At 65.4% G+C, this 24,325-nt stretch overlaps 10 protein-coding genes across 10 annotated transcripts; 6 read left to right on the top strand and 4 right to left on the bottom strand.

Annotated features, from left to right (window-relative positions):
• Positions 1-472: 472 nt before the first annotated feature.
• Positions 473-1,877, top strand: JCM10292_004803 (uncharacterized protein; the record flags this gene model as incomplete). Its single annotated transcript, XM_076646339.1, has 5 exons — positions 473-523; positions 650-951; positions 1,009-1,176; positions 1,253-1,547; positions 1,749-1,877. 5 exons carry the CDS (start codon positions 473-475, stop codon positions 1,875-1,877), a joined length of 945 nt encoding a protein of 314 aa, XP_076508095.1.
• Positions 1,878-2,079: 202 nt separating this feature from the next.
• JCM10292_004804 (uncharacterized protein) lies at positions 2,080-2,853 on the bottom strand (the record flags this gene model as incomplete). Its single annotated transcript, XM_076646340.1, has 5 exons — positions 2,080-2,314; positions 2,414-2,469; positions 2,533-2,618; positions 2,688-2,769; positions 2,833-2,853. The coding sequence occupies 5 exons, from the start codon at positions 2,851-2,853 to the stop codon at positions 2,080-2,082; spliced, it is 480 nt and encodes a 159-aa protein (XP_076508096.1).
• A 122-nt stretch (positions 2,854-2,975) lies between these two features.
• Positions 2,976-4,759, top strand: ATG3 (Atg3p; the record flags this gene model as incomplete). The annotated part of the gene is made up of 8 exons (XM_076646341.1): positions 2,976-2,993; positions 3,086-3,293; positions 3,359-3,496; positions 3,566-3,812; positions 3,931-4,027; positions 4,134-4,545; positions 4,626-4,660; positions 4,757-4,759. 8 exons carry the CDS (start codon positions 2,976-2,978, stop codon positions 4,757-4,759), a joined length of 1,158 nt encoding a protein of 385 aa, XP_076508097.1.
• Positions 4,760-5,177: 418 nt separating this feature from the next.
• Positions 5,178-8,191, top strand: JCM10292_004806 (uncharacterized protein; the record flags this gene model as incomplete). The annotated part of the gene is made up of 10 exons (XM_076646342.1): positions 5,178-5,521; positions 5,587-5,784; positions 5,850-6,110; positions 6,173-6,689; positions 6,768-6,948; positions 7,009-7,257; positions 7,318-7,423; positions 7,496-7,695; positions 7,833-7,890; positions 8,005-8,191. The coding sequence occupies 10 exons, from the start codon at positions 5,178-5,180 to the stop codon at positions 8,189-8,191; spliced, it is 2,301 nt and encodes a 766-aa protein (XP_076508098.1).
• A 190-nt stretch (positions 8,192-8,381) lies between these two features.
• On the bottom strand, positions 8,382-12,147 carry JCM10292_004807 (uncharacterized protein; the record flags this gene model as incomplete). Its single annotated transcript, XM_076646343.1, has 8 exons — positions 8,382-9,490; positions 9,560-9,577; positions 9,657-9,851; positions 9,922-10,206; positions 10,273-11,524; positions 11,584-11,637; positions 11,724-11,938; positions 12,009-12,147. 8 exons carry the CDS (start codon positions 12,145-12,147, stop codon positions 8,382-8,384), a joined length of 3,267 nt encoding a protein of 1,088 aa, XP_076508099.1.
• A 364-nt stretch (positions 12,148-12,511) lies between these two features.
• On the top strand, positions 12,512-14,354 carry JCM10292_004808 (uncharacterized protein; the record flags this gene model as incomplete). The annotated part of the gene is made up of 4 exons (XM_076646344.1): positions 12,512-13,045; positions 13,104-13,334; positions 13,398-13,974; positions 14,059-14,354. 4 exons carry the CDS (start codon positions 12,512-12,514, stop codon positions 14,352-14,354), a joined length of 1,638 nt encoding a protein of 545 aa, XP_076508100.1.
• A 175-nt stretch (positions 14,355-14,529) lies between these two features.
• JCM10292_004809 (uncharacterized protein) lies at positions 14,530-18,762 on the bottom strand (the record flags this gene model as incomplete). Its single annotated transcript, XM_076646345.1, has 14 exons — positions 14,530-14,646; positions 14,727-15,621; positions 15,683-15,736; positions 15,796-15,893; positions 15,948-16,228; positions 16,381-16,460; positions 16,529-16,605; positions 16,713-16,916; positions 16,983-17,287; positions 17,349-17,451; positions 17,672-17,913; positions 17,973-18,032; positions 18,289-18,400; positions 18,490-18,762. The coding sequence occupies 14 exons, from the start codon at positions 18,760-18,762 to the stop codon at positions 14,530-14,532; spliced, it is 2,901 nt and encodes a 966-aa protein (XP_076508101.1).
• Positions 18,763-18,928: 166 nt separating this feature from the next.
• JCM10292_004810 (LYR motif-containing protein 2) lies at positions 18,929-19,403 on the top strand (the record flags this gene model as incomplete). The annotated part of the gene is made up of 3 exons (XM_076646346.1): positions 18,929-19,015; positions 19,084-19,224; positions 19,287-19,403. 3 exons carry the CDS (start codon positions 18,929-18,931, stop codon positions 19,401-19,403), a joined length of 345 nt encoding a protein of 114 aa, XP_076508102.1.
• A 581-nt stretch (positions 19,404-19,984) lies between these two features.
• JCM10292_004811 (CorA family magnesium transporter) lies at positions 19,985-22,032 on the top strand (the record flags this gene model as incomplete). The annotated part of the gene is made up of 6 exons (XM_076646347.1): positions 19,985-20,772; positions 20,835-20,935; positions 21,003-21,200; positions 21,280-21,422; positions 21,502-21,642; positions 21,817-22,032. 6 exons carry the CDS (start codon positions 19,985-19,987, stop codon positions 22,030-22,032), a joined length of 1,587 nt encoding a protein of 528 aa, XP_076508103.1.
• A 243-nt stretch (positions 22,033-22,275) lies between these two features.
• Positions 22,276-23,590, bottom strand: JCM10292_004812 (uncharacterized protein; the record flags this gene model as incomplete). The annotated part of the gene is made up of 5 exons (XM_076646348.1): positions 22,276-22,430; positions 22,496-22,878; positions 22,942-23,152; positions 23,219-23,234; positions 23,294-23,590. The coding sequence occupies 5 exons, from the start codon at positions 23,588-23,590 to the stop codon at positions 22,276-22,278; spliced, it is 1,062 nt and encodes a 353-aa protein (XP_076508104.1).
• Between the last annotated feature and the right edge of the window lie 735 nt (positions 23,591-24,325).

Consider the following 24,325-nt stretch of genomic DNA (forward strand, 5'->3'; position numbering starts at 1 on the left):
CCGTCATGCGTTTTGTCTGTTCCACCTCGCCGTGCCGTATGTGTGCTGTCCCTTCCTTGACCAGTCCCGAAATCCGTGCAAAGCTTCGTGCGGCGAGTGTACTCCGCGTGTACAAGTCTGGTCGCTGCAGGGGATCACGGAGCGGGGCGTGTTGCTTTCGCTATGCGGCGTAGCATTTCAAAACGGCTTTTAGCTCGTTGAAACGGATGGATGAGCCCGGCAGACTATGTCAAACAGCAAGCAGAAGGATCCGCGACGCACACTGTCCGTTCGAGGAGGAATGCCGGCGTCCCTCTGCTCCCATCCAATCTGTCACGGCGCACTTTAGACGGCGCTTTCAGGTCTCGGTGCTCCCGAATCAGTTGCTCGAGCTTCTGGGATCGCCAGTTGGCCCTCGAGTGGAGTGACTGCCGCTAAGCGGCTTCATCAGTCGGAAGTTGAGGAGGGGCCTCGTCCGTCCGGGTCAGCCAGCATGGCAGGCGGGCGGAGGGACGCAGAGGTTCAGGTCTTCTGGGACTATGAGGTGCGCATCCGTACAGCGTCTCTCGCTTGTGCTTCCCGCTCGTTGACACCCGCTCGTTCCTTTGTCTCGCTCGTCTTTGGTTCTTTGCTTGCTCGCGCTGTCTCTGCGCTTGTGCACGCTCGACAGAACATCTGCTTTCCCTCCAACTCGCACGCGCCCGACGCCCTCGCGCGCCTGCACTCGCTCGCGCTCTCGTACGGCGTCCTGACGAGCACGCGCGTCTACATGGACACGACCTACGAGCGGTCGAACCGCAAGTCGAGCCTGCGCGCGCAGCTGCAGATGGCCGGGTGGACGATCGTCGACGCGCCGCACGCCGGGCGCAAGAACGTCGTCGACAGCATGATCATGGTCGACATGCTCGTGTGGGCACTCAAAGCAAAGGCGCCCGTCATCGTGCTCATCACGGCGGACCGCGACTATGCCTAGTGCGCCACCTTACCGTCTCGAGTGCGAGTCGACCCTGACCACGCGGCGACGTGCAGCGCCTGCTCCGCCTTGCGCAACCACCGCTGCAAAATCGTCCTCATCACGAACCCGTCGGCGTCTCCTGCCCTCACGCAGCAGGCCGACAAGGTCATCGACTGGCGCACCTCGATCCTGTGTCTCGGTGTCGGCGCGTCCGCGGATGCAAGCGCGACGACCTCGGGAAGGTGCGTTGCCGCTGTTGGCCTCTCTCGTTCCTCGCCTCCCGGTCCTGACGCTCTCTCTTCTCTGCCCCATGCACAGCACCGCAGGCCTTCCTTCCCGCCCTGACAGCGCTTTCGGACTTCCCTCAGCAGCAAGCTCGACCCCGTCCCACGGCGGCGCATCCACTTCGTTCGCCGCCGCCGCTCCTCGCTACCCGCCTTCGCGCACCGCTTCCGCCTCGACCTCGACTGCGCACTTCCCTCTCCCCACACTGTCCCCCGCCGCCACATACCCTCCGCCGGATCCAGCGTCCAAGGGAGAAGCAGAGATCCTCGACCTGACGCTCCCGGTCGCGCGGGCGGCGCGGAAGAAGCGCACTGGTCGAGACGAGGAGGTAGGCGTGGCGGATGGGGCCGAGAGGCTGGGACCACGGGTGACCAGGGGGAAGGTCGAGAGAGGGGCGGGAAGGGGGAAGAGGAGGGAGGGGAGGGAGGTGGTGGTGCTCTCGGAGGCGGAGGAGGAGGAAGGGGGGGAGAAGGCGGGCGCTACCGCGCGGCAAGGCGATGCGGACGCTTTGTCTGCCCGGGGCCTCAAGCGGAAGAGGCGGAAGGTGGTCGAACCGGACGAGGCCGACGTCGCGGACACGGGTGGAGATGGGGAAGACGAGGACGAGGTGCTCATCGTCAGCAGCAGCAGCAGCAGCCCTTCAAAGGCGCGCGTGTGATCCCTGTTGTACTGTCCTATCTTGGCATCTTTGGTGTCGGTCGTTGTTGTGCAACCACTTGCTGTTTCGTCTCGCTGTCTCGCTGCGAGATTTGAGAGAAGCGCAGGGCATCGGCTGCCTCCGGCGCCACAACTGCAAGAGACCTCGAAGCATGTTGTTACAACAAACACGCGCGTGTACACCATCCACGGTCACCGCCTGCCTACTCGGGCACCTCCTTCGGGCTGACGATCCCGTCGCGCAGGACGTAGTAGACGATGCTGGCGTCCTTCTCGACGACGGCGAGGTAGATCATCGGCGCGTTTGCGTCCTGCACGGGTGTTGCAGCTTGTGCGGGTGCGGGAGAAGGCGCAGGAGCGGAGGGGTCGGCGACGGCGGGAGAAGGGGACGAGGAAGAGGGGAAGCGGCGGGAGACGGCGGCGAGGACGGCGGAGAGGCTGCGCGGGGGTCGAGCGTCAGTCTCTCCTACGATCGCTAGAAGGTCCGCCGGAACTGTCCGAGGGACGCCTCAAGAAAGCGCAGGGAAAGAGACGCACGCTTCGAGTGAAGTGGGCGTGATGAGGCCCATTGGGTACACCACCGCCGGCGGGGCCTGTTCGGGCGGCGGCGAGGGGTCAGCACGACTCTCAACAGGGCGAATGGCACCGTCGCGCACCTTCTTCGGGAGCTTTGGTCGCCCTCGCACGACTGCGCAGTTGCACTCTTCGAGGTCGATGACTTGGACGTCGCGCCATTGCTGGGCTGTGCGGGTGCGCGGTCCATTGTGAGCAGGTGCAAGAGTGTGCTGTGCAATTCTCGCGCTGTACGGACCGAGCGAGAGGTCGACAAAGGCCTGGAAGAGAGCGGCGCCCTGTTGCGGGTACTTTGCGCACGACGGCGCCACGAGCGGGGCCTGTCGCGGGGTGGAGCGTAGTCAGTCGAGTGTGCTGTACGTTGCAGCGGCAGGCATCCGCACCAGCGGGTGAGCGAGCGACATGCGGTGCAGCCAACGTCGACGGCGCTCCTCGGCTCTGGCGACCACGGCGCACTGTGTGCTCGCTCGAGAGGGCGAGACTGCACGCACTGCCCTCGCCTGCACCCGCACTCGCACGCACTGCCATGCTCGGGTCCATCCAGGTCCGTCTCGCCCTCCCTCGTCGTCGTCCCCACCTCGCTCCGCGCCACTGACCCGCGTTCCTGCCCCCCCTGCCCGGCCCTGGGCCACACAGACGCACTTCTGGGCCGTGCGCGACTACCTCGCCCCGGTCCTCAAGGACTCCAAGTTCAAAGAGACGGGCCGCATCACGCCCGACGAGTTCGTTGCTGCGGGCGACTTCCTCGTCTACAAGTTCCCGACGTGGCAGTGGGCCGCAGGAGAGCCAAACAAGGCCAGGGACTTCCTCCCCCGCGACAAGCAGTACCTCGTCAGCCGCAACGGTGCGCTCCTCCCGTGGCACCCCCACTTGCCGACGCTCACCCCTCTGCACCGCCCTCCTGCGCAGTGCCGTGCCTCCGCCGCGTGTCGCAGCTCGACCAGCAGGGAGCCGCAGGCGACGAGTATGCCGAAATGCTCATGGACCTCTCGGCCGAGGCGGGCGACGGCGACGACGAGTGGGTCGCAACGCACACCAACGCAAAGGGTGCGCCCCGTCCCTCCCTCTCGTTCGCTGACTCCCAGGGAAGCAGACTGACGAGTCGCGCGACTGCAGACCCCAACTCGACCACCGACATCCCGACCATCGGCGACATCCCCGACGCCGATGACCCCTCGTCCTCCGCGAACCCGTCCGCAAACGTCGACTCGCTGTCGTCCCACCTCGCCGACACGTCCCTCGGCAGGGACGAGATCCCCGACCTCGACGACGTCCCCGACATGGACGACGAGGACGCCGGCGGCGCGGGCCTCGTAGAGGAGGACGACGAGGCGGCCGTGCAGGTCGACCCGGCGAGTGCAAAGTGCGTCGTATTCGATAGTAAATGCAGTGCGAGACAGCGCTATCCCTCTTGGCACAGCTGAAATTGCGTGGGGCTCGGCATGCTGACGGCGGAGCCGCGCTGGGTCGCTCTCCCGCAGGTCCGACAACCTCGTCCAGGTGCGGACGTATGACTGCATGATCACGTACGACAAGTACTACCAGACGCCGCGGATGTGGCTCCTCGGCTACGACGAGGTGCGTGTCGCACTCGCTCGCGTGGATGCCGTCGAGGCGATGCTGCGGCGAGGCTCTGTGCTGACCGGCACTCTACCGCCGTCTTCCGCCTCTGCCCCGCTCGCAGCACAAGCGCCCGCTCCCGCCGACTTCGGCGCTCGAGGACGTCTCGGCCGACCACGCGCTAAAGACGGTGACGATCGAGCCGTTCCCGCACTCTGGCGCGCTCTCGATCGCGAGCGTGCACCCGTGCAAGCACTCGAGCGTCATGAAAAAAGTCCTCGAGCGCATGGACGGCAACGTGCGCGAGCTGCAGCGCCGGGAACGCTCGGTCGCGGCGGGCAAGGCGGGTGGGCAGGCATCGTCCTCGTCATCGGCGGCGGCGGTGGGAGGAGGGAGCAAGTGGCTTGGGCTCGGCGGGAAGAAGAAGGACAAGGAGCCCGCAGAGGGGGCCAAGGGCGCGGGCGCGGACGAGGACGACGAGGGCCTCCGCGTCGAGCAGTACCTGCTCGTGTTCCTCAAATTCATCAGCACCATCAGTGCGTTCCTCTATCCACTTGCTCTGGCGTCACTTGCGGGACTCGGAAGGCCTGCCGGTATTGACAAGGACTGAACGCAGCCCCGACCATCGAAGTCGACTCGACGGCCAGCATCGTGAGTGCTCCCTTTTGCCCTGCTCGGCCTGTCCTTTAGGACCTGTGCCAGCTGCCCGCCGTTCAAAGCGCTCACAGCATGCTCCTGCTCCCGCAGTGATCCGCTTCTGGCCACGGCTCGCGCCCACCTCTCGCCTGTTCGCAACCGGTTCGCCTCCTCGTTTCGACCCTTCGTTCTGTCACGACTCGATTCGGTGTTTGCCGTCTTCGCCTGTATTGTGTACCAATTCACCAGTGCTGCCCAGTGGCTCCGCACCCCCGTATGGCCACCTCGACTTGGTTGCCCCCCATACCCCCTTGCGCCCTTTCCTGGCGCGCCCGTCTTTCCCTGTCTGCCGTGCTGTACTTGTCTCTCTCTCTGCAAGTCGTTCGCTCTCGCTGTCTGGCTGCAAGAGGAGAGTGAGAGTGCGCGGCGAGAGGGGGAAGCGATGAGGCGAGTCTGAGCTCCGCGCGGCCGCATCGCCTCGTCCCGCCGCTCTCGCACGCTCTGCCCGCACACGCACGCGAGACCGAGCAGCATGGCCGAGCCGAGCTCCAAGCGTGCCCGCACCGACGTGCCCGTCGACAACCCCTACCTCGCGCACCTCGCCCCGGGTGCCGCCGCCGCGTCCGCCTCGTCGTCGTCGGCGTCGCCGTTCGACGGCTGGATGCCCCGCACGCACGGCGCAGACAAGGTCGAGCGCGTCATGGCCGGCGACGTCAACCCGTGGAACGGCCGGCCGCACTCGCGCAAGTACCACGACATCTTCGAGGTCCGCAAGAAGCTCCCCGTCCACCAGCAGATGAACGAGTTCCTCGACATGTTCAACAAGAACCAGTTTGTCGTCCTCTCGGGCGAGACCGGGTCCGGAAAGACGACCCAGTGCGTCGCCCTTTTGCGGCCCTCCTTCCTTCTCCCAGTCATGTCCTGACCTCGCCACTGGGCAGGATCCCGCAATACGTCGCATACGCCGACCTGCCGCACCTGCGCAGGCCGGGGCTCCAAGTTGCGTGCACGCAGCCCCGACGAGTCGCGGCGATGAGTGTCGCCAAGCGTGTCGCAGACGAGATGGATGTCGCGCTCGGCGAGGAGGTGGGCTACAGCATCCGTTTCGAGGACTGCACGAGCTCCAACACGTTCCTCAAGTGCGTTCGATGTCACGTCGATACTCGTTCGGGAGGAAACGGGCTAAACAGACACTCGTCCGCAGGTACATGACCGACGGTATGCTCCTGCGCGAAGCGATGAACGACCACATGCTCTCGCGCTACTCGACCGTCATCCTCGACGAGGCGCACGAGCGCACCCTCGCGACCGACATCCTCATGGGCCTCCTCAAGGACGTCGCGCGCCGCCGCCCCGACCTCAAGATTGTCGTCATGAGTGCCACGCTCGACGCGGCCAAGTTCCAGAACTACTTCTTCGGCGCGCCCCTGCTCAAGGTGCCCGGCCGGACGTTCGCCGTTGAGATGTACGACTTGCTGCCGCGCCGCGACGTTGTCGTACGCCGACTGACCCTTCTTGCCCGCACAGCTTCTACACGCCCGAACCCGAGCCCGACTACCTCGAAGCGGCGATCCGCACCGTCCTCATGATCCACCAGGCCGAGCCCGAAGGCGACATCCTCGTGTTCCTCACGGGCGAGGAAGAGATCGAGGACGCGTGCCGCAAGATCATGGTCGAGGCGGACCAGCTCCCGCACCAGATCGGCCCGCTCAAGGCCATCCCGCTCTACTCGTCGCTCCCGCCGCAGCAGCAGCAGCGCATCTTTGACAAGGCGCCCGCGCCGCGCACGCCCGACGGCCCGCCGGGGCGCAAAGTCGTCGTGTCGACCAACATTGCCGAGACGTCGCTCACGATTGACGGCATTGTCTACGTCGTCGACCCGGGTTTCTCCAAGCAGAAGATCTACAACCCGCGCATCCGCGTAGAGAGCTTGCTCGTCAGCCCCATCTCGAAGGCGAGCGCGAACCAGCGTGCGGGACGCGCGGGGCGCACGCGGCCGGGAAAGTGCTTCCGCCTGTACACCGAGTCGGACTTTGTCAAGGAGGTGCGTCTTGGCGACTCGCTTGGTCGGATTGCTCACCTCAGAAGCAGAGCTGACTAGATACGTTCGTCCCCTTCGCAGCTCGAGGAGCAGACGTACCCCGAGATCCTGCGGTGCAACCTCGCATCGGTTATTCTCGAGCTCAAGAAGCTCGGCGTCGACGACCTTGTCCACTTCGACTACATGGACCCCCCTGCGCCGGAGACGGTTATGCGCGCGCTTGAACTCCTCAACTACCTCGCGGCGTTCGACGACGAAGGCAGTGCGTACAGGCTGTATCTGCACAGCTCTTGAGCGACAAGCTGACGCATCGCTCTCGCAGACTTGACCCCGCTCGGCGACCTCATGTCGACCTTCCCCCTCGAGCCGCAGCTCGCCAAGATGCTCATCGTCTCGCCCGAGTTCAAGTGCTCGAACGAGATCCTCTCGATCGCCGCCATGCTCTCGGTCCCGAACCCGTACCTCCGCCCGAACAGCCAGCGCAAAGAGGCCGACGACGCGAAGGCCCAGTTTGCGCACCCGGCCGGCGACCACCTCTCGCTGCTCAACCTTTACCACGCCTACAAGACGAGTGCGTTTCGCTGCTTCCTTTGCGAGCGAACGAGGAGCAAGTCTGACGATGCGCCCGCAGACCCCGACGCGAACTGGTGCTGGAACAACTACATCTCGTTCCGCGCGATGCAGCAGGCCGACAACGTGCGCAACCAGCTCAAGCGCTCGATGGAGAAGCTCGACCTGTGCGCCGTCCCTCCCGCGCTCTCGCTCCTTGCGTCCGATCCACTGACTCCCCCTCTGGCGTCTACGCGCAGCGACCTCGTCTCGACCTCGTTCGAGGACAAGTCGTACTACGAGAACATCCAGCGCGCGCTCACGTGCGGTTTCTTCATGCAAGTCGCGCACAAGGAGGGCGACAAAAAGTCGGGCTACATGACGATCAAGGACTTGCAGGTCGTCGGGCTCCACCCGTCGACCGGCCTCGACCACAACCCCGAGTGGGTCATCTACAACGGTGCGTGTGATTGTTCATGGCCTCCCAGGACGGGCGCGGTCGGACGCGGCGTCGCGAAGAACCGGCCCGTGCTTCTGGTGTCAGTTTCAGTCGCTCGTGCTCACTATACCCCGATTTCTGCCCTCTTCCGCATGCAGAGTTCGTTCTCACTACAAGGAACTTTGTGCGCACCGTTACCGAGACGCGGCCAGAATGGTGCGTTCTGCTTCTGCTCCTTCGCACTGTCTCCCGACCAATTCCGCCGTCGTCTCGCTCAGAGCCCGCTCCGTGTTCTGAGATCCGCTCGCTGACTCTGCGTGACGTCCACAGGCTGTGGGAGTACGGCAGCGTCTACTTCGACTACAAGAACGAGAAGTCGTTCCCCGACTGCGAGGCGCGCCGCATCATGGAGCGCATCGCGACGGGCAAGCAGCGCACCGGTGGGTCGTCGACTTCGAAGCGCAGCGGGCGCGATGACGACAAGCGCGACAAGAAGAAGCGCAAGGACCGGCGGTGATTCGAGGCGCGCGGAATGGCGAGTGCAGTTGAAGCCGTACCTACCTAGACTTGTCATACTCGATTGTTGCTGCCTCCGTTCTGTGTCTCTCCTTGGCGAGCAAGGGTGTGCAGAACCAAGCCTTGCGAGTTGCGGGGTTTGCGATCGTTGCGAGCTATGCTACAAGTGTCGGTGTCCTCCCCAAAGCCACTCACGGCGCCACGCCTTCTCCCTGCACCTGCTGCTGCAGCTTGAGCCGCAGCGCGTCCAGCTCGCTCATCGACACGCCCGCCACGGGGCTCATCATGTCGCCGATCGCCGCAGGCGCGGCATCACCACTTGGCGGCGCGGGCGCAGTGGCCGAGTCGCCGTTTCCGTTGGAGCTCAGACGCGACAAGAGGCCAGGGCGGGGCGAGCCTTCGGGCGCGAGAGGCGAGCCAGACGGGCGAGGCGGGGAGAGAGCCGCAGCCAGGCCTTTGATGCCGAGACTGAGGGTGCGCTGCGGCCCGTTGCCGTTCGGCGCGGGCGAAGCTGCGTCCGCATCGCGCAGAGCCGGATCCTGCTGTGGCACAGGCTCGAGTACCCCCGCGCCGTTCTCCTCAACGGCGGCAGATGAAGGCGGCGCGCTTGATTGGGCTCGCCTCGCGCCCCAGGCGTTGCGCTGCGTCTCCTCGACAAGCTTTTTCTCCGCGACTGCGTCAAGCCGCTCTCCTCCGGCATTGCCGCCCGCTCCTCCATTCGCCGACGGCGTCGCGTCCATGATCACGTCGTCCGCTCCGGACGCAGCAAGCATAGCGAGCCTCGCCGGGTTGATGTGGCTCGCGCCGCCCTTCGCGACAGGCTGCTGCGGCTGGCTCTGCAGCGGCGGTGCGAACGAAGCACGCCCGTTCGGCGGGACCGCGTGTGCAGCCGGCATCTGCGAATTGTTCGCAAACGTGCCGCCATACGCAGCGGGCCCGCCAACGGGCCCGCCAAACCCGCTCGCTTGCGGCGGCGGGCGCGGGAGGTTGATGCCGCTCGGGTTGCCGAGCGCGAGGTTCAGGCCCGGCTGGAGGGGCGAGTAGCCCTCGAGCGGTTGCTGCATGTGGGGCGGGACTTGCGGCTGTGGCGGTTGCGGCATTGCGAGCGAGGTAGGCAGGCGGGAGGCCGGTCCGGCCGGCGGTCCTTGCTGCACAGGGTAGCTTCCTCCAGGTCCAGTGGGAGCAGGCGGAAAGTGTGGCGGGTTCGTTGGCGGCACTTGCGGCTGCTTCGTTAGGGAGTCGCTCCTCGCACGCTGGTACGCCGCAGAGTGTTTGTTGCGGAAATCCTTGCTCATCTCGCCTGCGGAACAGCGGGTCGCATCGGTCAGCACAGGTTTGATGTATAGCCTCGAAACATGGCGTCACGCACTCCAGAGCCATTCGTGACCTGCAAGTATAAGGGGAAGGACAAGGCGCATCAGTCAAGCTCGCGCACCGGAGGAGCAAGGCGTCTCGCAGCGACTCACTCTCGCCCGTACGCATCGTCCTCGCCTCGGCAATCTCGATCCACAGCTTCACCGACGCGCCGTTGAAGCGCGAGCCGTACAGCGACTGCTTGGCGCGCTCGCGCTCGCGCGTCGTGCCGAACGCGAGCCACACGCTGCGGAAGCGCAGGTCGCGCACGTGCTCGACGGGGCCGAGCGCGAGGCCAATGAGGCCGTCTGCGACCGATTCTTATCGTCAGTCTTCGCCTTCGCAATGAGGCGGCTAGCTCGAGAGCGCCTGACGCACCGCAGCCGTCAAAGAAGTCGCGGCACTCGCCCAACTCGGCGTGTGGCGAAATGTTGGTCACGTACAGGCTGGCCAAGCCCTGCGCGAGCTCCTGCGGGAGCGCCTCCGGACCCGGCGCCGCAGTGCTCGACTCGGCGGGCGCAAGGCGCTGCGCGAGAGAAGTCGCAGAGGCGGCGGTAACGCCGGCGCCGGGTCGAGCGTGGCGCCCGGCAGCAAAGTGGGCGAGCTCGCGCTGGTAGCACTTCTCGACAAATGCAGGCGTGCAGTCGCTCCAGCGCCACGAGCCTGTGCGATGCGCGACGAAGCGTCAGGCTGCGTATGAGCGGGAAAGGATCTGAGGACGAAACGCACTCCTCGTCTGCTCCTGGCCCTGACTCGCGAGGATCGCACGCCCCGAGACCATCTTGGCATCGGCCAACTTGATGCACTCGAACATGTGCTGGCGCTCCTCAAACATGACAAACGCCAGCGTGACGTCGGGGTGCGAGCTCGTGCCGTCCGCGTGGTCCGCATTGCGCTTCGACATGCACTTGATCGCGACAGGCTCGAGGCGCGGCGAGAGCGAGCGCAAAAACGCCGCAATGTCGCTCGCGCCGAGCCGGCCGGGAAAGTGCCGCAGAAAGACCGTGCACAGCGAGTGCTGGATCTCGAGCGGGAGCGACGCGTCCGGCGGCGGCATCTGCGGCGGCGGCGTCGTGCGCGGTGCAGGCTCGTCGACGCGCCGCCGCACCGAGCTGCGCAGCGAGACGTCGCTCTGTGCGGGGCTCGCCGCACGCTTGCGCGACGATGCAGCGCCGCCGGGCGAGCGCGAGCGGTCGCGGAGCGAGCGGCGCGAAGTCGTCGAGCGCGCGGGCGAGCGGTCGCGAGAGCGTGAGCGTCGCCGCGAGCGCTCGCGCTCCCTGTCCCTGTCCCTGTCCCTATCCCTATCGCGGACCCGCTCCCGATCCTGCTCCCTGTCCCGCTCGCGGTAGCTGGACCTCGACTCTTCCCGCCTCATCTCGCTGGATCCTCCCTCACGCTCGCGCTTCGAGCGCTTGTACTCGTCGCGCTCCTTCTCGCGCTGGCGCGTCCCGGGCGTGACCTCCTTCTCGCCCCGGTCGCGCGAACTACGGCGCGAGCGCGAGGCGCGGTCCTCCGAGTCTCGCTCGTCAGCCGCCCCAGGTGCAGGCACAGGTGCAGGCGCGAGTGCTGGCGGTGGCGGGGGAGGAGGGCGGCTCGCAAGCGAGGGCAAGCGGGACGAGCGGACGGGCGTGGCAGCAGCAGCTGTAGCGGTCGGAGCGGGTGCTGCGGGTGCGGGCAGGGCGAAGGGGAGGGGCGAGTCTGGGGCGGCGCCAAGATTCGGGCTGCCGTTCGAGCTCGAGGCGATGGGAGGGGGCGGGTGCGGAGGAGCGGGTGCGCGCGCGGAAGCTGGGGGGCGAGAAGGGGTCGCTGCTGGCGGGGCGGCCGCTATGAGCGACGGCCCTGGCGTGAGAGCTGGCGCGGCTGGTGCCGCTGCTGCTGCTGCAGCGGGCGGGTCGGTAGAAGGGCCGGACGAGGACGCGGCAGGAAGGGGAGGGAGGGAGAGGCCGGCAGCAAAGTCGCGCTCGCGGCGGGTGAAGAAGATCTGCAGAAGCGCCTCGAAATCAACAAGCACCGGTGTGCGAGACCCTGGCTAGAACGCACGTCTTCAGCGGCGAGCGTGAGATCCTTTGTCGCAGCCGGATGGAACTGGACGGCCTGCAATCACGTCCCCACGAGAGACTCAGCACACGCCCTCCTTCTGGAACCTCAAGACGAGCAGAACAAGTGCATGGCGGACGCACGGCGAGCTGTGCGCTGGTGAGGGCGTCGAGCGAGTCTTCGCCGTGGCTCAAGTCGAAGCCGAGGTCGATGAGCTCGAAGCGCGGGAAGGGATCGGTCGCACGGAGCTCTGCGGGTGCGTGGATGCCCATAGGCTCGCGTGCGCTGATGAGGGCGCGGACCTTTTCCCTGCGCCTGCGCCATGTGCGCTTGAGGACGGCTTCGAGCGACTCGTCCCCTGCAGCGTCGGGCAGCCGAGTCAGTCGCAGCGCCTTGCACCGGGGGAGAGTGCGAGCTGGTCTACGTGCAGTTTGTGCTCCAGTGCGCGAGTGCGAGCCTGTAGGCGGGGAACGCGGGCTGAGCGAGGACGGTGCTCGAGAGGTCAAAGTCGAGGTCGGCAAGGTGCAGCAGCGGGAACGGGTCTTCGCCCGGTGCAGGCAGAGCCATGGGCCCTCGGACGCGTGCCTCGCGAGTTCTGCGCTCGAGCGACGCGGTTGACGGGGGCGGAGGTGCCTTTAATGTATGCGACGCGTCGCGGTACTGCCGGGTGGCCCCTGTGTTTTGGTCTCTGCTTTGCGCTGCCCCGCCATCTGGCGCTGCACTCGGAGCTGGTTCGCATCTGGAGACTGGCGCTCGCTCGCTCGTCCCGCACTGCAGGCGCGAGTCACACTTGTGCACCTCACAGTCGCCCGCTGGCCGTGCGACTTGGCTCTCGCTGCCCCGCTGGTCGTCGCTCTCTATCCCAGTACCCGTCCTCGCTCTCTCTCTCTCGCCGCCCCACTTCGTCTCGGACCCGCCCCGCGACGCAGCCATGCCCGCGCTCGACCGGCGCACGACGGGCACGGCCGGGCTCCTCGTCGTCGTGCTGTTTGCGTACACGATCCAGACTCAGCTCACGAGCTACGTGCAGCACTCGCTCGGGTACCGCAAGCCCTTCTTCCTCTTCTACCTCACGCACAGCGGCTACCTCGCCCTCCTCCCCGCCCACGTCGTCGCCCTCAAGCTCGGCGGCACCTCGCTCCGCACCGCCTTCCGCGGCCTCCGCGACATCCTCGCCCACCACTTCCGCGCGCCCTCGCTCCTCGACCACGACGGCCTCCCGACCTCGCCCAAGCTCTCGCGCTCAGACGGCGGCGCATACCGCGTCAGTGCCCCCGTCCGCCTCGCCCAGCTCGTCCTCCCGCGCTCGTGGGCCGCAGAACTCGAGGAAGACTGGGTCGCCCACCTCGCGCGCAAGACGCTCATCCTCACCGTCTTCATCTCGGCCCCGGCGCTCTCGTGGTACGCCGCCGTGCCCCTCACGAGCATGACCGACATCACGGCCATCTACAACGTCTTTGCCTTTGTGCGCTGCCCGCCCCGCCTCTCTCGAGCCACACTGCTGACTCGCTCGACGTGAACAGTGGGCGTACCTTCTGTCGCTCTACTACCTCCCCTCGGCGCACCCCGAGTCCCCGCTCGTGCGCTACGTCAACCTCTTCGCCGTCGTCCTTGCCGTCGGCGGCGTCTTCGTCATTGCCTACGGCGACGCGACCGGCGGCGACGAAGAGGCGCAGAACCGCCTCGTCGGCAACTGCTTGACGCTCTTTGCCAGCATCGTCTACGCCGGGTACGAGGTCTGGTACAAGCTGCACGTGCGTGGCTCTGTCCCTGTGCATCCCGGCGTGCCGTTTTGATTCCTCTCCACACCCGAACAGATTGCCCTGCCCGAGCCTAGTTACGACACTCCGCTCGATCAGATTGAGCACCGCTCCGCGCAGCGCCGCGTGCCCAGCCCGCCGGCAGCCGCCAACAACCATGACGAGGATGGCGACGACGACCCCGGCGCCGCGATCGACGACCTCGACGCAGCCTCGACACGCGAGACGACTTCGCTTCTCGCCTCTCCCGCCGACCCTTCGCTCGCGACGCACATGTCGACGCCCTCGCACGGCGGTGCGCCCGTCGGCTCCGCAGCGTCAAGCGCGAGCGGCAGCGGCGCTGCGAGCGCGGCGCAGTACCAGCACCACTCGCGCCACCCGTCGGGCCACCTCCCCTTCACGCGCCCGGACCACCCCTCTCGCGCGTCCTCGCGGCGCAGCGCCGGGCCGCCCCAAGCGTCGCCGGGCCAGTTCCTCCTCTACTCGAACTTCATCACATCCCTGATCGGGTTCTGCACGCTCGTGCTGTTCTGGGTCGGGATCCCCATCTTGCACGTCATCGGGTGGGAAGAGTTTGAAAAGCCGCCAGAGGGCGCAATCGGAGTCTTGGTCGGCATCATTGCGAGCGGAGTCGGTGCGTCCCTTCTCCCATCCTCCTTCTCCTCCTTCCTTCTCCTCCTCCGCTCGCCGGCCCGCTGACCCTGCACGCGCGGGTCAGTGTTCAACGGCGGCTTCATGCTCCTCATCTCGCTCCTCGGCCCCGTCATCGCCTCGGTCGCCAACCTCCTCACGCTCCTCCTCGTCAGCGCCGCCGACGCCCTCTTCGTCCCCGACGCGCCGCCCATAACGCGCTCGACCCTCGTCGGCGGCGGAATGATTGTCGGCGCGTTTGCCGGGCTCATCTGGGGCGAGGTGAGGAGTCGGAAGGACGAGAGCGCAGGCGGAGGCGGAGGCGGAGGGGCCGAGGGAAGGGGAGAGGGGAAGGAGGGGAGACAGCGGACGCAGAGGGTGTAGAGTTGGGCTGCCTGTAGACCACATCGTATCGCTACTGCTCGACCTGGATTCCGCAAGGCAGGCAAAGCGGAAAACGACTGGATTGTCCATGCGTGCGGAATGCGAGCGAAACCTGCGGCTCAACAGCTCTCTGAAAGCGAGACCCTGACTCCGTCCTCCCCCTTCTCTGACAATGCTACTCGTCAGATGCGTTGCCGTCCTTGCCCGGCTCAAAGACGATGACGGGGATGTCGAGCACGCGCGACGGCCGCGCCTTGGCCGCCTTGTCGACCTCGCGCTTGAGGTGGCAGATCTGCGAACGCCCACATGAGTCGATCAGCCGATGATCCGGGAGAGGCGATCACATCGCGTGAAAGCGCTGCGGACACTCACGATCGTCCTCCAGTCCTTCTTTTCCCTCTTGCCTCGCGCGTTACCCTTGCCCGGCACGTTCCACCACTGCACCCACGCGCCCTTGCGCTCGAGCGCAGCGCCGTACGCCTCGTCGAGGTCGTCGAGCGACGCGTCCTCCCAGTCGAGCCCGATCGCATCGCACAGCGCGACGACGGCGTTCGAGACTTCGAGCGGGAGCGCGAGGCGGAAGACGGGCGGCGACGAAGGAGACGACACGAGCTCCTTCGCTGTCGGGAGGAGATCGTCGTGCGCTTCGTGCTGGTGCGCGAGGAGCTCGGTCAGGGTGCCGAAATAGGTCGGGCGCGCCTCGTGCCGCTCGCCCTCCTTGACCCTCGCCGGCTGGTAGCACCCATCAACAGCGCAGAGCAAGGCAGACGAAGCGAGCTGGTCGAAGAAGGCGTCGTCGTACGTCGCCGTGTCGTACGCGTCGGCGTCCGGGTCGAGTTCCTCGTCGTCGGGGATGTCGAGCGTGTTCTGGAGGATGAGGCGCAGCGCGTGCAGCCGCAGCTCGCAGCGCCACTCGTTGAGATCCTCGGCTACTCCTTCGCGCGCGGCCGCCCACGTCGCCGCGTCGACGACACCGTCCTGCGGTAACCACAGCGCGCGGACGGAGGGGAAGAGGAGGAAGTCGGCGAAGAGAGGCGTGTAGACGCGAGCCATGGCCGTTCCCTGCGCCTGGCGCATCTCGTAGTAGTACGGGCGTAGGAGCTCGCGGCGCTTGAGCTGCGCGTCGCGCTGCGAGGCTTGCAGGCGCTTGGTGCGCGCACGCTTGAGTACGGCAAGCACCTTGTGCTGCAGAGTCGCCCAATCCGCGTCGTCGATGCACTCGTCGCCCTCGTTGACGACCTCAGCAGTTAGCCACGAGCCCGTAAAGCTGCGACAAGGAGCGTGATTGAGTGCGATGCGGGTTGAGAAGGTCAAAGAGCAGAACGCACTCGGCCTCGCACCAATCCTCGGGTCCGTCAAGGGCAAGGATGCGCTTCTCTATGCTGTGAGACGTCGAAGTGTCAGGACGTGCATCGGGGACCAGAAGCATTTCGGTGCTCACGCCAAGCGACGAGCTGTCGAGCGCTCGTCAGGCCGATTCGCCTCTGCGTCCTCAGCGGCGTACAGCTTGGTGAGCGCAGGGAAGAGCAACTCGCCCTCCTGTGCTCATCAGACTATCAGCGAATTGAGAACGAGAGTTGTGGAAGCGCGCACCTGCTCGATCGGCTCGGCCTTCTCCCTCATGTCGCCAACGTACCGCCTCACCCTCGAGCCCCACTCGCCCACGTTCCTCCTCGGCTTGACCTCGTACCCGCTTTGCTCGATGTCGTCTTCGCTGTCGAGCTCGATCGGGCGTGACTTGGTGCCCCCGCCGTGGTGCTTGTGCTGCCGTTCGAAGGCTCGTGCGTAGTACACTTCGTCGGCCTGATCATCTTGCTCTTGGAGGACGCGAAGGACATCGTCGTGCTTGTCGAGCTCGGAGAGAAGGCCGTAGGCTGTGTCTCTGAAAAGTCAAGGGGCTTGTTCGAGCGAAAAGAGAGCGAGACGGCACACGGGTCTTGACGTGGAGTTGCGGGTTGGCGGGCGGTTCTGCGTGACATTCAGCTCTTCCGCACACACACGGTAGATGGAGGGTAGAGAGACTGACGGTGCGACTGAACGACACAGTCCTTCGAGGCCGGATGAAGCTCGCGGTGCGTTTTGGCGAGCTGGTCGAGGCGGACGATTCTGCACGAGCAGCGCGCGTACACGTCAGCCGATCAGAGCGGAGCGAGAGAAGACACAACTGCACGCACTGCTTCATTTTGCAGGACTTGCAAAGGCGGAGACGGAGGAAGCAGTCGGGCCAGCGTGTGCTGTGCTTGCCGCAGGACTGTGCGTCCAGGTCGCCAACGAGTACGACGTGGTCAGTCTGCCGAAGAGACTGAGACAAGACGCCTGGAGACGACGCATGAGACAAGACGCCTGGAGACGACGCACCGAGCACGTCTTGCCGTACACGAGCTGCGCGAGCCCAACCTCGGGCCACACCCACCCGTCTTCCTCCTCGAGGTCCGGCAGCCCAACTTCGTCGCGCGCGTCGGCCCAGAGGTCGTCGGCATCGTCGCTCGCGAGGTGAGCGCGAAGCACGCGCGAGGTGCGGCTCAGCGAGAGGAGCGCCGCGAGCGGGCAGTGCGTAAAGATCTGCGCGAGAGTTTCGCCGAGTTAGGAGTTGTCCGACTTCGGTAGCAGTGCGGGGAGAGAGCGCACCGTGTGAATGACCTCGCGTGGAAGCTTTGTCAAGCGGTCCCTCCCCTTCCTCGACTTTGCGCCGCTCGACCCGCCCTTCTTGCCCGCGGAAGGTCCGGTCGCCTTGCCGCCCTTCTTCGCGCCCGTCGCGCCCTTGCCCTGCGCGCGCTTATGCGCGAGGAGACCGCTGTCGAGCTTGACCAGGTCCGCCTGGGCGAGCCACCAGTCCTCGTCATCGCTGTCGTCTGAAGACGCGAGCTGGTCGACCTCGTCGTCGTCCTGCGCGTCTGCAAACGGTGGGGCGGGCTTGCGCACGACCTTGGCGCCTGTCGTGCAGCCAAGCCAGTCAGTCCAGCACTGGCCCCGAGCGAGCAGAGGGGGACGCACGCTTGTTTGGACGCGCGTCGAGGTCGTCGAGCGAGTCGAGCCCGCGCTGGAAGCAGCGCTCGAGCTCGTAGAAGACGGGCGGAGCAGTGTAATCCACGCCTGGCTGAGTGTCACGCAGCGTCCGCGTCATCTTCGGTGGAAAGCGAGCGAGGGGAAGGAGCGAGAGAACCGACGAGGTTGACATCTCGAGAACAAGTCAACTCTGGAAGTGAGGCAACGTGGGCTCGATACGACAACAGGACGCATATCTACAAGTGACGAGGAGATTCTACATGCGCGCGCGCACGGGCTCACCCTCCATCGGAGCGGGACAACACGCCCACGAACACGGCGACAGCCTTGGCGCACTCCTCCCAATCGCCCTCGCTCGGCTCGTCCTTGGCGTACCGCGCAAGCACTAGCTTCGACTCGTACAGCTCGGCGAGCGGGCGGAGCGCGGCGGGGAGCGGAGAGTCAGAGTCGGGGAGGGCGAGGAGGGGCGCGAGGGGCGACAAGGGGGCTGATCGCGGAGCTGGGGACGGATAGGCCGAGAGGATGTGCGGAAAGAGCGGGAGGAGAGCCGACCCTGCGTGGAGATATCGCGGTCAACCGTGTGCGCTCGGGGTGCCGCCACGCGGAACGCACGAAGAGTCGGGATGGTTGAAAGGATCGCCGAACGGAAGTACACATCTTCGCAACTCGAGCCTGTGCGATGAAGTTGGGACCCGCACTTCGTCAGCTCGTGTATTGCAGGAGTTGAAAGGTGGCCAGGAGTGCCAAAGCGAGAAGGTCCGCACCCGGTCGGCCCCATCCTGCCTGATCTCGCCCGCTCGGCTGAGAAACCTTGGTGATGATACATGCGCGCTCGTACTCGTTCTGTATGAGCTCGTGAGCTCGCTGCGAGCGGTACGCAAGTATGTCAGGGAGGTGTGAAGGGGTGGTGTCGGCGCCAAGGTCGCACTCGCCTTTGGCACGTCGGCCGACCTGGTCGGGAGGTAGCCCTTGGGGATTGCAGTGATGGCTCGGCGGTTTGAAAATGTGCGCGAGATGATGATGGTCAAGCCGAAGACGATCTGCAGGCCCAGCAGCATGCATTAGAAACTTTTTCAATGTCCGCCGACACTGGCCGCAGCCAAGAGACACAGGAAAGCACTCGACGCACGATTGCGACATAGGTGCCGGCGGTGATGGAGAGATCGGCGACCTTGCTGGTGCGATTCGAGCGAACGAACGAGTCTCCAATGTCGATGAGGGACGCGAGAAGGCAGACGAGGACGAGCAGGATCAAGAAGCAGGTCGCGATGGTCTGGCACAGGTTCCAGAGGCGCCTCCTGCGGCGGTGCGGGTAGGCGTGCGACGGCTGAGCGTGCAGATGCGAGGCGGTGCGCGGCTGGAACGAAAAGGTGCGCGGGACGGCGACTGGGTGGCTCGGCATGGCCAGCCACTCTCGCTGTGCCCCGTCCGCCCGAGACTAAGGGCTCTCGCGCGAGTCGAGGTGAGCCGGTCGACGACGAGGTGCGATCGGCGCAGGCGGAGGGTCGGCTCTCGCAGAGTCGCGTTGCGGCAAGGGACAGGGCCAGGCAGGGACGAGCAGACGCAGGATGAAGCACTCTGTCGCACGCGCTGCAAAGCACGCAGCCCCGCGCACCTCGCGCTTCGCCAACCGACCTCAACTTCCGCTCGACTATGTTCGTCCCCGTCCTGCTCCCGCTCAACAGCCTCGAAGACTGCGCGAAACTGACCATGTGGTCTGCAGTTCATCAACCGCGCCAACGCCCTCTCGCTCTACCGCCAGTTCATCCGCGCGACCCGCTCCCTCGGCGACTTCCAAGCGAGGTGGGAGACGGTCCGCTGGGTCCGCAGCGACTTTGAGCGCTATCGCGACGTCGTAGACTCGGTACGGGACTCCCCTGTACCTGACCTCTCGAAAAATGCGCTGAATGCTTCGAAACGGCGCAGGAAAAGGCGAAGACCCTCCTCGCCCTCGGACAGCGCCAGCTCAAGCAGATGCACGCGACCGGGAGCCTCATTGGCGGGGACTCGGCAAAGTGGCGCGGCAACAAGCGCACCGAGTGAAGCGCACGGCCAGGCTTGCGGCGTCGGTACAGGCTCTCGGGGCAGGCTCAGAAGATGCGGCTCGCAGGACGAGCTGCTTTGCGCTCGCCTCACGCCGAGATGAGCTTGGCTGGTTCGTCCCTGCCTCCTCATATTGTGCCGTCATGGGTTCTGATGCGACGCCCTGCAGAGTGCGTGCGCTCGCGCACACGGCTGCTCGCAGCGCTCTCGCCCTTCGGCCCGGACGCATGACAGAGGAACCGCCCCTTTTGCCTGGGGACTGCTTCACCTTGGTCCGTAGGTTATTCATGTGGCAGCGTTTGAGACCATGCTCGCAAATGTGCGCCGGGAACCAGCGCAATGGAGACAAGCCGTGTGGACGCACATCTTGTTCAGCTCCTGGCCGGCTGCCGAGAAGCGTTGCACGCTGTATCAGCGAGTACGAATGCGTCATCAGCAAACGACGGCAGAACGGAAGCAACGTTCAGTGCGCCATTGACAGTGCAGCGCAAGCGATCGGCGCTGCTTCCGTTCCGACAGCATCCGCTCACGAGCTCAGAAGTCACGGCAGAGCTCGCCAGAGGTACTGCGACTCCCGCTCGATGCTAGGAGGCGCTGCTCGAGCCCGCTTTGTGCCGCTCGTAGCCCCGCTCGACTTCATCGCCTCGACATCATGTGCGAGGTCACGGCGACCCGCGACGCCCTTGCGGAGCTTGCAGACCAGTGCAGCTCGATTGGGCAAGCGTGAAAATCCGCTCAAGTCGGTCTACGACCTCTTCGTCGGCCCTCCTGCCGCGCCCGCCGCGCCGAGCCTTCCGCCTCCCTCTCCGCCCTCGCACGACGCCTCTCCAGGAAACGCCAATCTGCTTCGCCCAGGGCATGCGCCACAGAGCGCTTCGGCAAAACGCAGCAGCATCTTCCAGAGCTTCCTGCGGTCGCGCAACTCCTCCGCCCCTGGTTCGCTCCCCTCCCTCCCGCACTCTGCCTTCCCCTACGGCCTTCGCACCGGGCCCGTCGACCTCGAGGAGGAGCGCAAAGCGCGCGAGCGCAACGTCGAGACGGCCAAGGCGCTCGAGCGCACGTTGCGCTCGTCGCGTGGGACGAGCCTCTCGGGCGGCGGCGTCGGCGGGCAGGGGCTCGATGTGCGCTGCACGACGCTCGACGCCAAGGGCGCCGTGTCGAGCATGGCGGCGCACGTCCCCAAGGACGAGCTGTGCCGCAAGTTCTCGATCCAGCCGCGCGACTTGCGCAAGCTCGACGGCGCGGTCAACGTCGTCGTGCCGACGATCCTCGTGCGCAAGCAGTGCATCATCCTCACCATCTTGCACTTGCGCGTCGTCGTCACGGCCAAGGAGGTCACCATCTTTGACTCGGTCGGGTCAGAGGACAGGTTCGTTCTTCACGCGTGCCTCTCTCCCGAAACGTCAGGCTGACAATGCTTGCACCGCACAGCTGGCTGAAGGGCGTCTTCATCTGGTCGCTCGAGCACGCGCTGAAAGCGACGGGCAAAGCCGCTCATGGTCTGCCCTACGAGTTTCGCGCACTCGAAGCCGGTACGCATCCTTTCCGCTCTTTCCCTCTCTTGTCAGCCTAGCTGACGTGGTTACTCGCACACCTCAGCTCTCATCAACATTGTCACGGCGCTCGAGACGGACCTGAACAACGTGCGCTCGCACGTGGTCGAGCTCCTGGCGCACATGGAGGAGAACATCGACCGCGACAACCTGCGCCTCTTGCTGCACTACTCGCGCAAGCTCAGCATCTTTCAAAAGCGCGCGACACTCGTGCAGGAATGCCTAGACGAGCTGCTCGCGAACGGTACGTTGAGAGAGGAGGAAACTGTCGGTGATGGCGCTTGAACAGGGTACCGCTGATCCCGCTTCCTCTTGATCGACAGACGACGACTTGGCCAATATGTACCTGACAGAGAAGCAGGCGGGACATCCGCGTGCAGCAGATGATCACGAGGAGATCGAGCTGCTGCTCGAATCGTTCTCGAAGCAGTGCGAGGAGATCGTCAGCGAAGTCGAGACCCTCTCGGTGTGTTTCCGGTCACTCAGTATTCTCAACATCGGAGACGGCCGACGATCGTGTACTGACCTGGAAAGGTGAAAACCAGGCCAACGTCCGCCACACGGAGGACATTGTCGAGCTCATCCTCGACGCAAACCGCAATTCGCTTCTCGGGCTCGACCTGCGCGTGAGCATCGCCACCCTGGGTCTGACGGCGGGCGCTTTGATCGCTGCGCTCTTTGGCATGGTGCGTCGAACAGCGTTCGGGTTTGACTGGGGTCTCGCAGCAGCTGATGGCTCTCTTGCACTTTCTTCTGCGCTTGACCATCGACCGCGCAGAATGTCAGTCCTCGCATTCTCTTGGTTCGCACTTGCGCTCTCGCGACGCGGCAGGCTGACGTGTTCTCTTCGCCCGTTGCAGCTCACCTCGCACCTCGAAGAGACGCCCTACGCCTTCCCGCTCACGACGCTCCTCTCGTTCCTCCTCGCCGGCTTCGTCACGACCGTGGGCCTGCGCCGTCTCGCGCAGCTGCGGCGAGTCGGCCTCGAGTGGCGCGAGGAGGTCAGGCAGATTGGCGAGAACAAGTGGGGGCGGAGCGGGAGGGGGCGGCAGAGAGGGGCGCGGAGGCGCGATTGAGATGAGAGAAGCCGAGACAGCGGACGAGGGCCCGGGGATCCCCACTCTTGGTTGGACAGGATAGAAACGACTCTGAGTCGTGCCGTGCGCTAGATGTTGTCGTTGTTCTGTTGTTGCTATCACACTCCGCTCTCAGGCTTCGCACTTGCCGCGTAGTGACCCGATCTTCGGAGCTTCCAGCGCTCTGGTCAAACCGTCGGGGAGCTCAAGGCAGCCGATAAGAGCACGTTACACTCTGCAGCTCTACCCGCGCCCAGTGCCCGGCCGCGTGTTGGGCATGGCCTTCTTCTCCTTCTGCGCCGTCTTCTTGCGCTTCTTGTCCATCGCCTTGTGCAACTTGCGCTTGTCGGTCGAGAGCTCGTCGAACTTGGCCTTGAGGTAGAGCTTCTTGCGCTCGGCTGCGGGGAGCGAGAGGGGAAGTTAACTTCGTTCCGCGCGAGAGCGGCAAAGAGCTTCGACGTACACTCTTTGAGGTAGAACGCCTTCTTGCCCTGCGCCTGCTTGTCCTTCTCCTCCTTCTTCCACTGGCGCATCGCCTCCTGCTCGCGCTCCTTGTTCCGCCGCGTGACCTCGCGGTTCTCCATCCTCCGCAGCGCATCCTCGAGGCGGTCGCGCTCGTCCTGCGACACCTTGCGGTCGCGCTTGGCCGCGGCGACCGTCTTCCGCATGGTGTCGAGCTCGGCGCGCTGCTGGTCGGCGAGGAACCCGTACGACTGCTTAAAGAGCGCCGGGTTGACGCTGCCCGACAAAGCATCGAAGCGCGGGTCGCGCGCCTTGAGCGCGCTCTGCGACTCGACGACTTGGCGTAGGCGCGAGACGGGCTTCTTCGTGCTCATCTCGGTCGGACTGCGCAGGGCGGGACAGCGTCAGTCTGAATGTCAGGCCTCGAAGCGATGATGAGGGACGCACGCATGCTTGTTCGACCTGCTCTCGATCTCGACGCGTCCCCGCCCACCCTTGGCCCCCTTGCCGCCCTTCTTGCCCTTGCCCGACCTCGCGCCGCTTCCCTCATCCTCGTCGTCGTCCTGCTCAGCGGCACGCCCCTTGCCCTTGTTCTTGCCGCCCTGCTTCATCTGCTTCTGCGCCTTGAGCAGAGAGGTGAAGGGAATCTCGGCGAGTTCTGCGCGAAGAGAGACGGGAAAGTCAGCATCGAGGCAGAAGTGCGACGTCGAAGAGCGGGCCGCACGTTTGCCGAGTGCCTCCTGCGCGCACGAAAGAAGTCAGCAAAGAAACGGTCAGGCCGAAAGAGTGTCAACCGCACCTCTGGGTCATCGTCGTCGTCCATCATCTCGCCCTGGTCGCTCTCGTATGCCGCAACGCCGTCCGCATCCTCGTCTCCCTCCTGCTCGTACATCTCGTCGTCGTCTTCATCGTCATCCTGCGCAAAAGCGCGCGCGCTGCTCGGCCCTGCGCGCTGACGCTCTTGTTCCCACTCGTCCTCTTCCGAGTCGTCGAAGTCGTCTTCGTCGGGAGAGCCGGACGAGGGTGCGGCGGGTGTCGGGGCGGCCTTGCGGCTCGCGGAGGGTGCAGTGCGGTTCTTGAGTATCCCGGCAGGCATGTTGCGGCGGTGAGAAGCGTTGAAGGAGTGAGAAGGGGAGGCGGTGTCGGAGGGACTGCAGCAGTGCAGGAAGCACGCAAGGCGCCGCGCGTGGTAGTCTCCGTTCTTCTCTGGTTTGCAAGGACCGCCCAGCCTGTCCTGTGGCGAGGGTCGAGCTGATCGAGACGGAACCTCCCGCCTGAGCTCGTCGCCGAGGGTTGCCTCTCGCCGCTACGCAACCCTCTCTCTGCTGCACCGAACCCAACTTTCAGGGTTGACTTGACTCTTGCACTACTGCATGCGACGTCTGCCCGGGCCATGATTGCTGTTGCGATGCCGTCTCGCCGCTTCATCAGTTGGAGTGTTCGCCGTACTGTAGGCGGCGCACACTGCTCTACGCGCCGTGCGTTGGGGCCTCCGAGCTCGGTGGGATCTTGTACAGCGTCGCGCATGATCTGCTACGCTCCTTCTGGACGTCGCCGACACTTTCGAAAACACCCGTGCATCCATACCCGTCTTCCGACCAGAACCGAGCACGACGCGCAAGTGCATTGGGGGCAACGAGATGGCAGCGGTCGGGTACGGGCCGGACCGGACCGGCGTTCGCGCTCGATGATCGACGTGCTGTGCCGGCGCGTGCAAGGCTGGCGGCTGGATCCGCGAGTATGGTCGCTCGCCGAGGCGGCAACGAGCTATCCGTAGTCTCTTGAGACACTTCGGACTTGCCGCCATATACCACGAGGCGTCTGCTCGCTG

The sequence above is a fragment of the Rhodotorula paludigena genome (assembly GCF_050403205.1).
Source record: "Rhodotorula paludigena JCM10292 DNA, Rt_paludigena_JCM10292v1_ctg4, whole genome shotgun sequence".
In the NCBI taxonomy this organism is placed as follows: domain Eukaryota; kingdom Fungi; phylum Basidiomycota; class Microbotryomycetes; order Sporidiobolales; family Sporidiobolaceae; genus Rhodotorula; species Rhodotorula paludigena.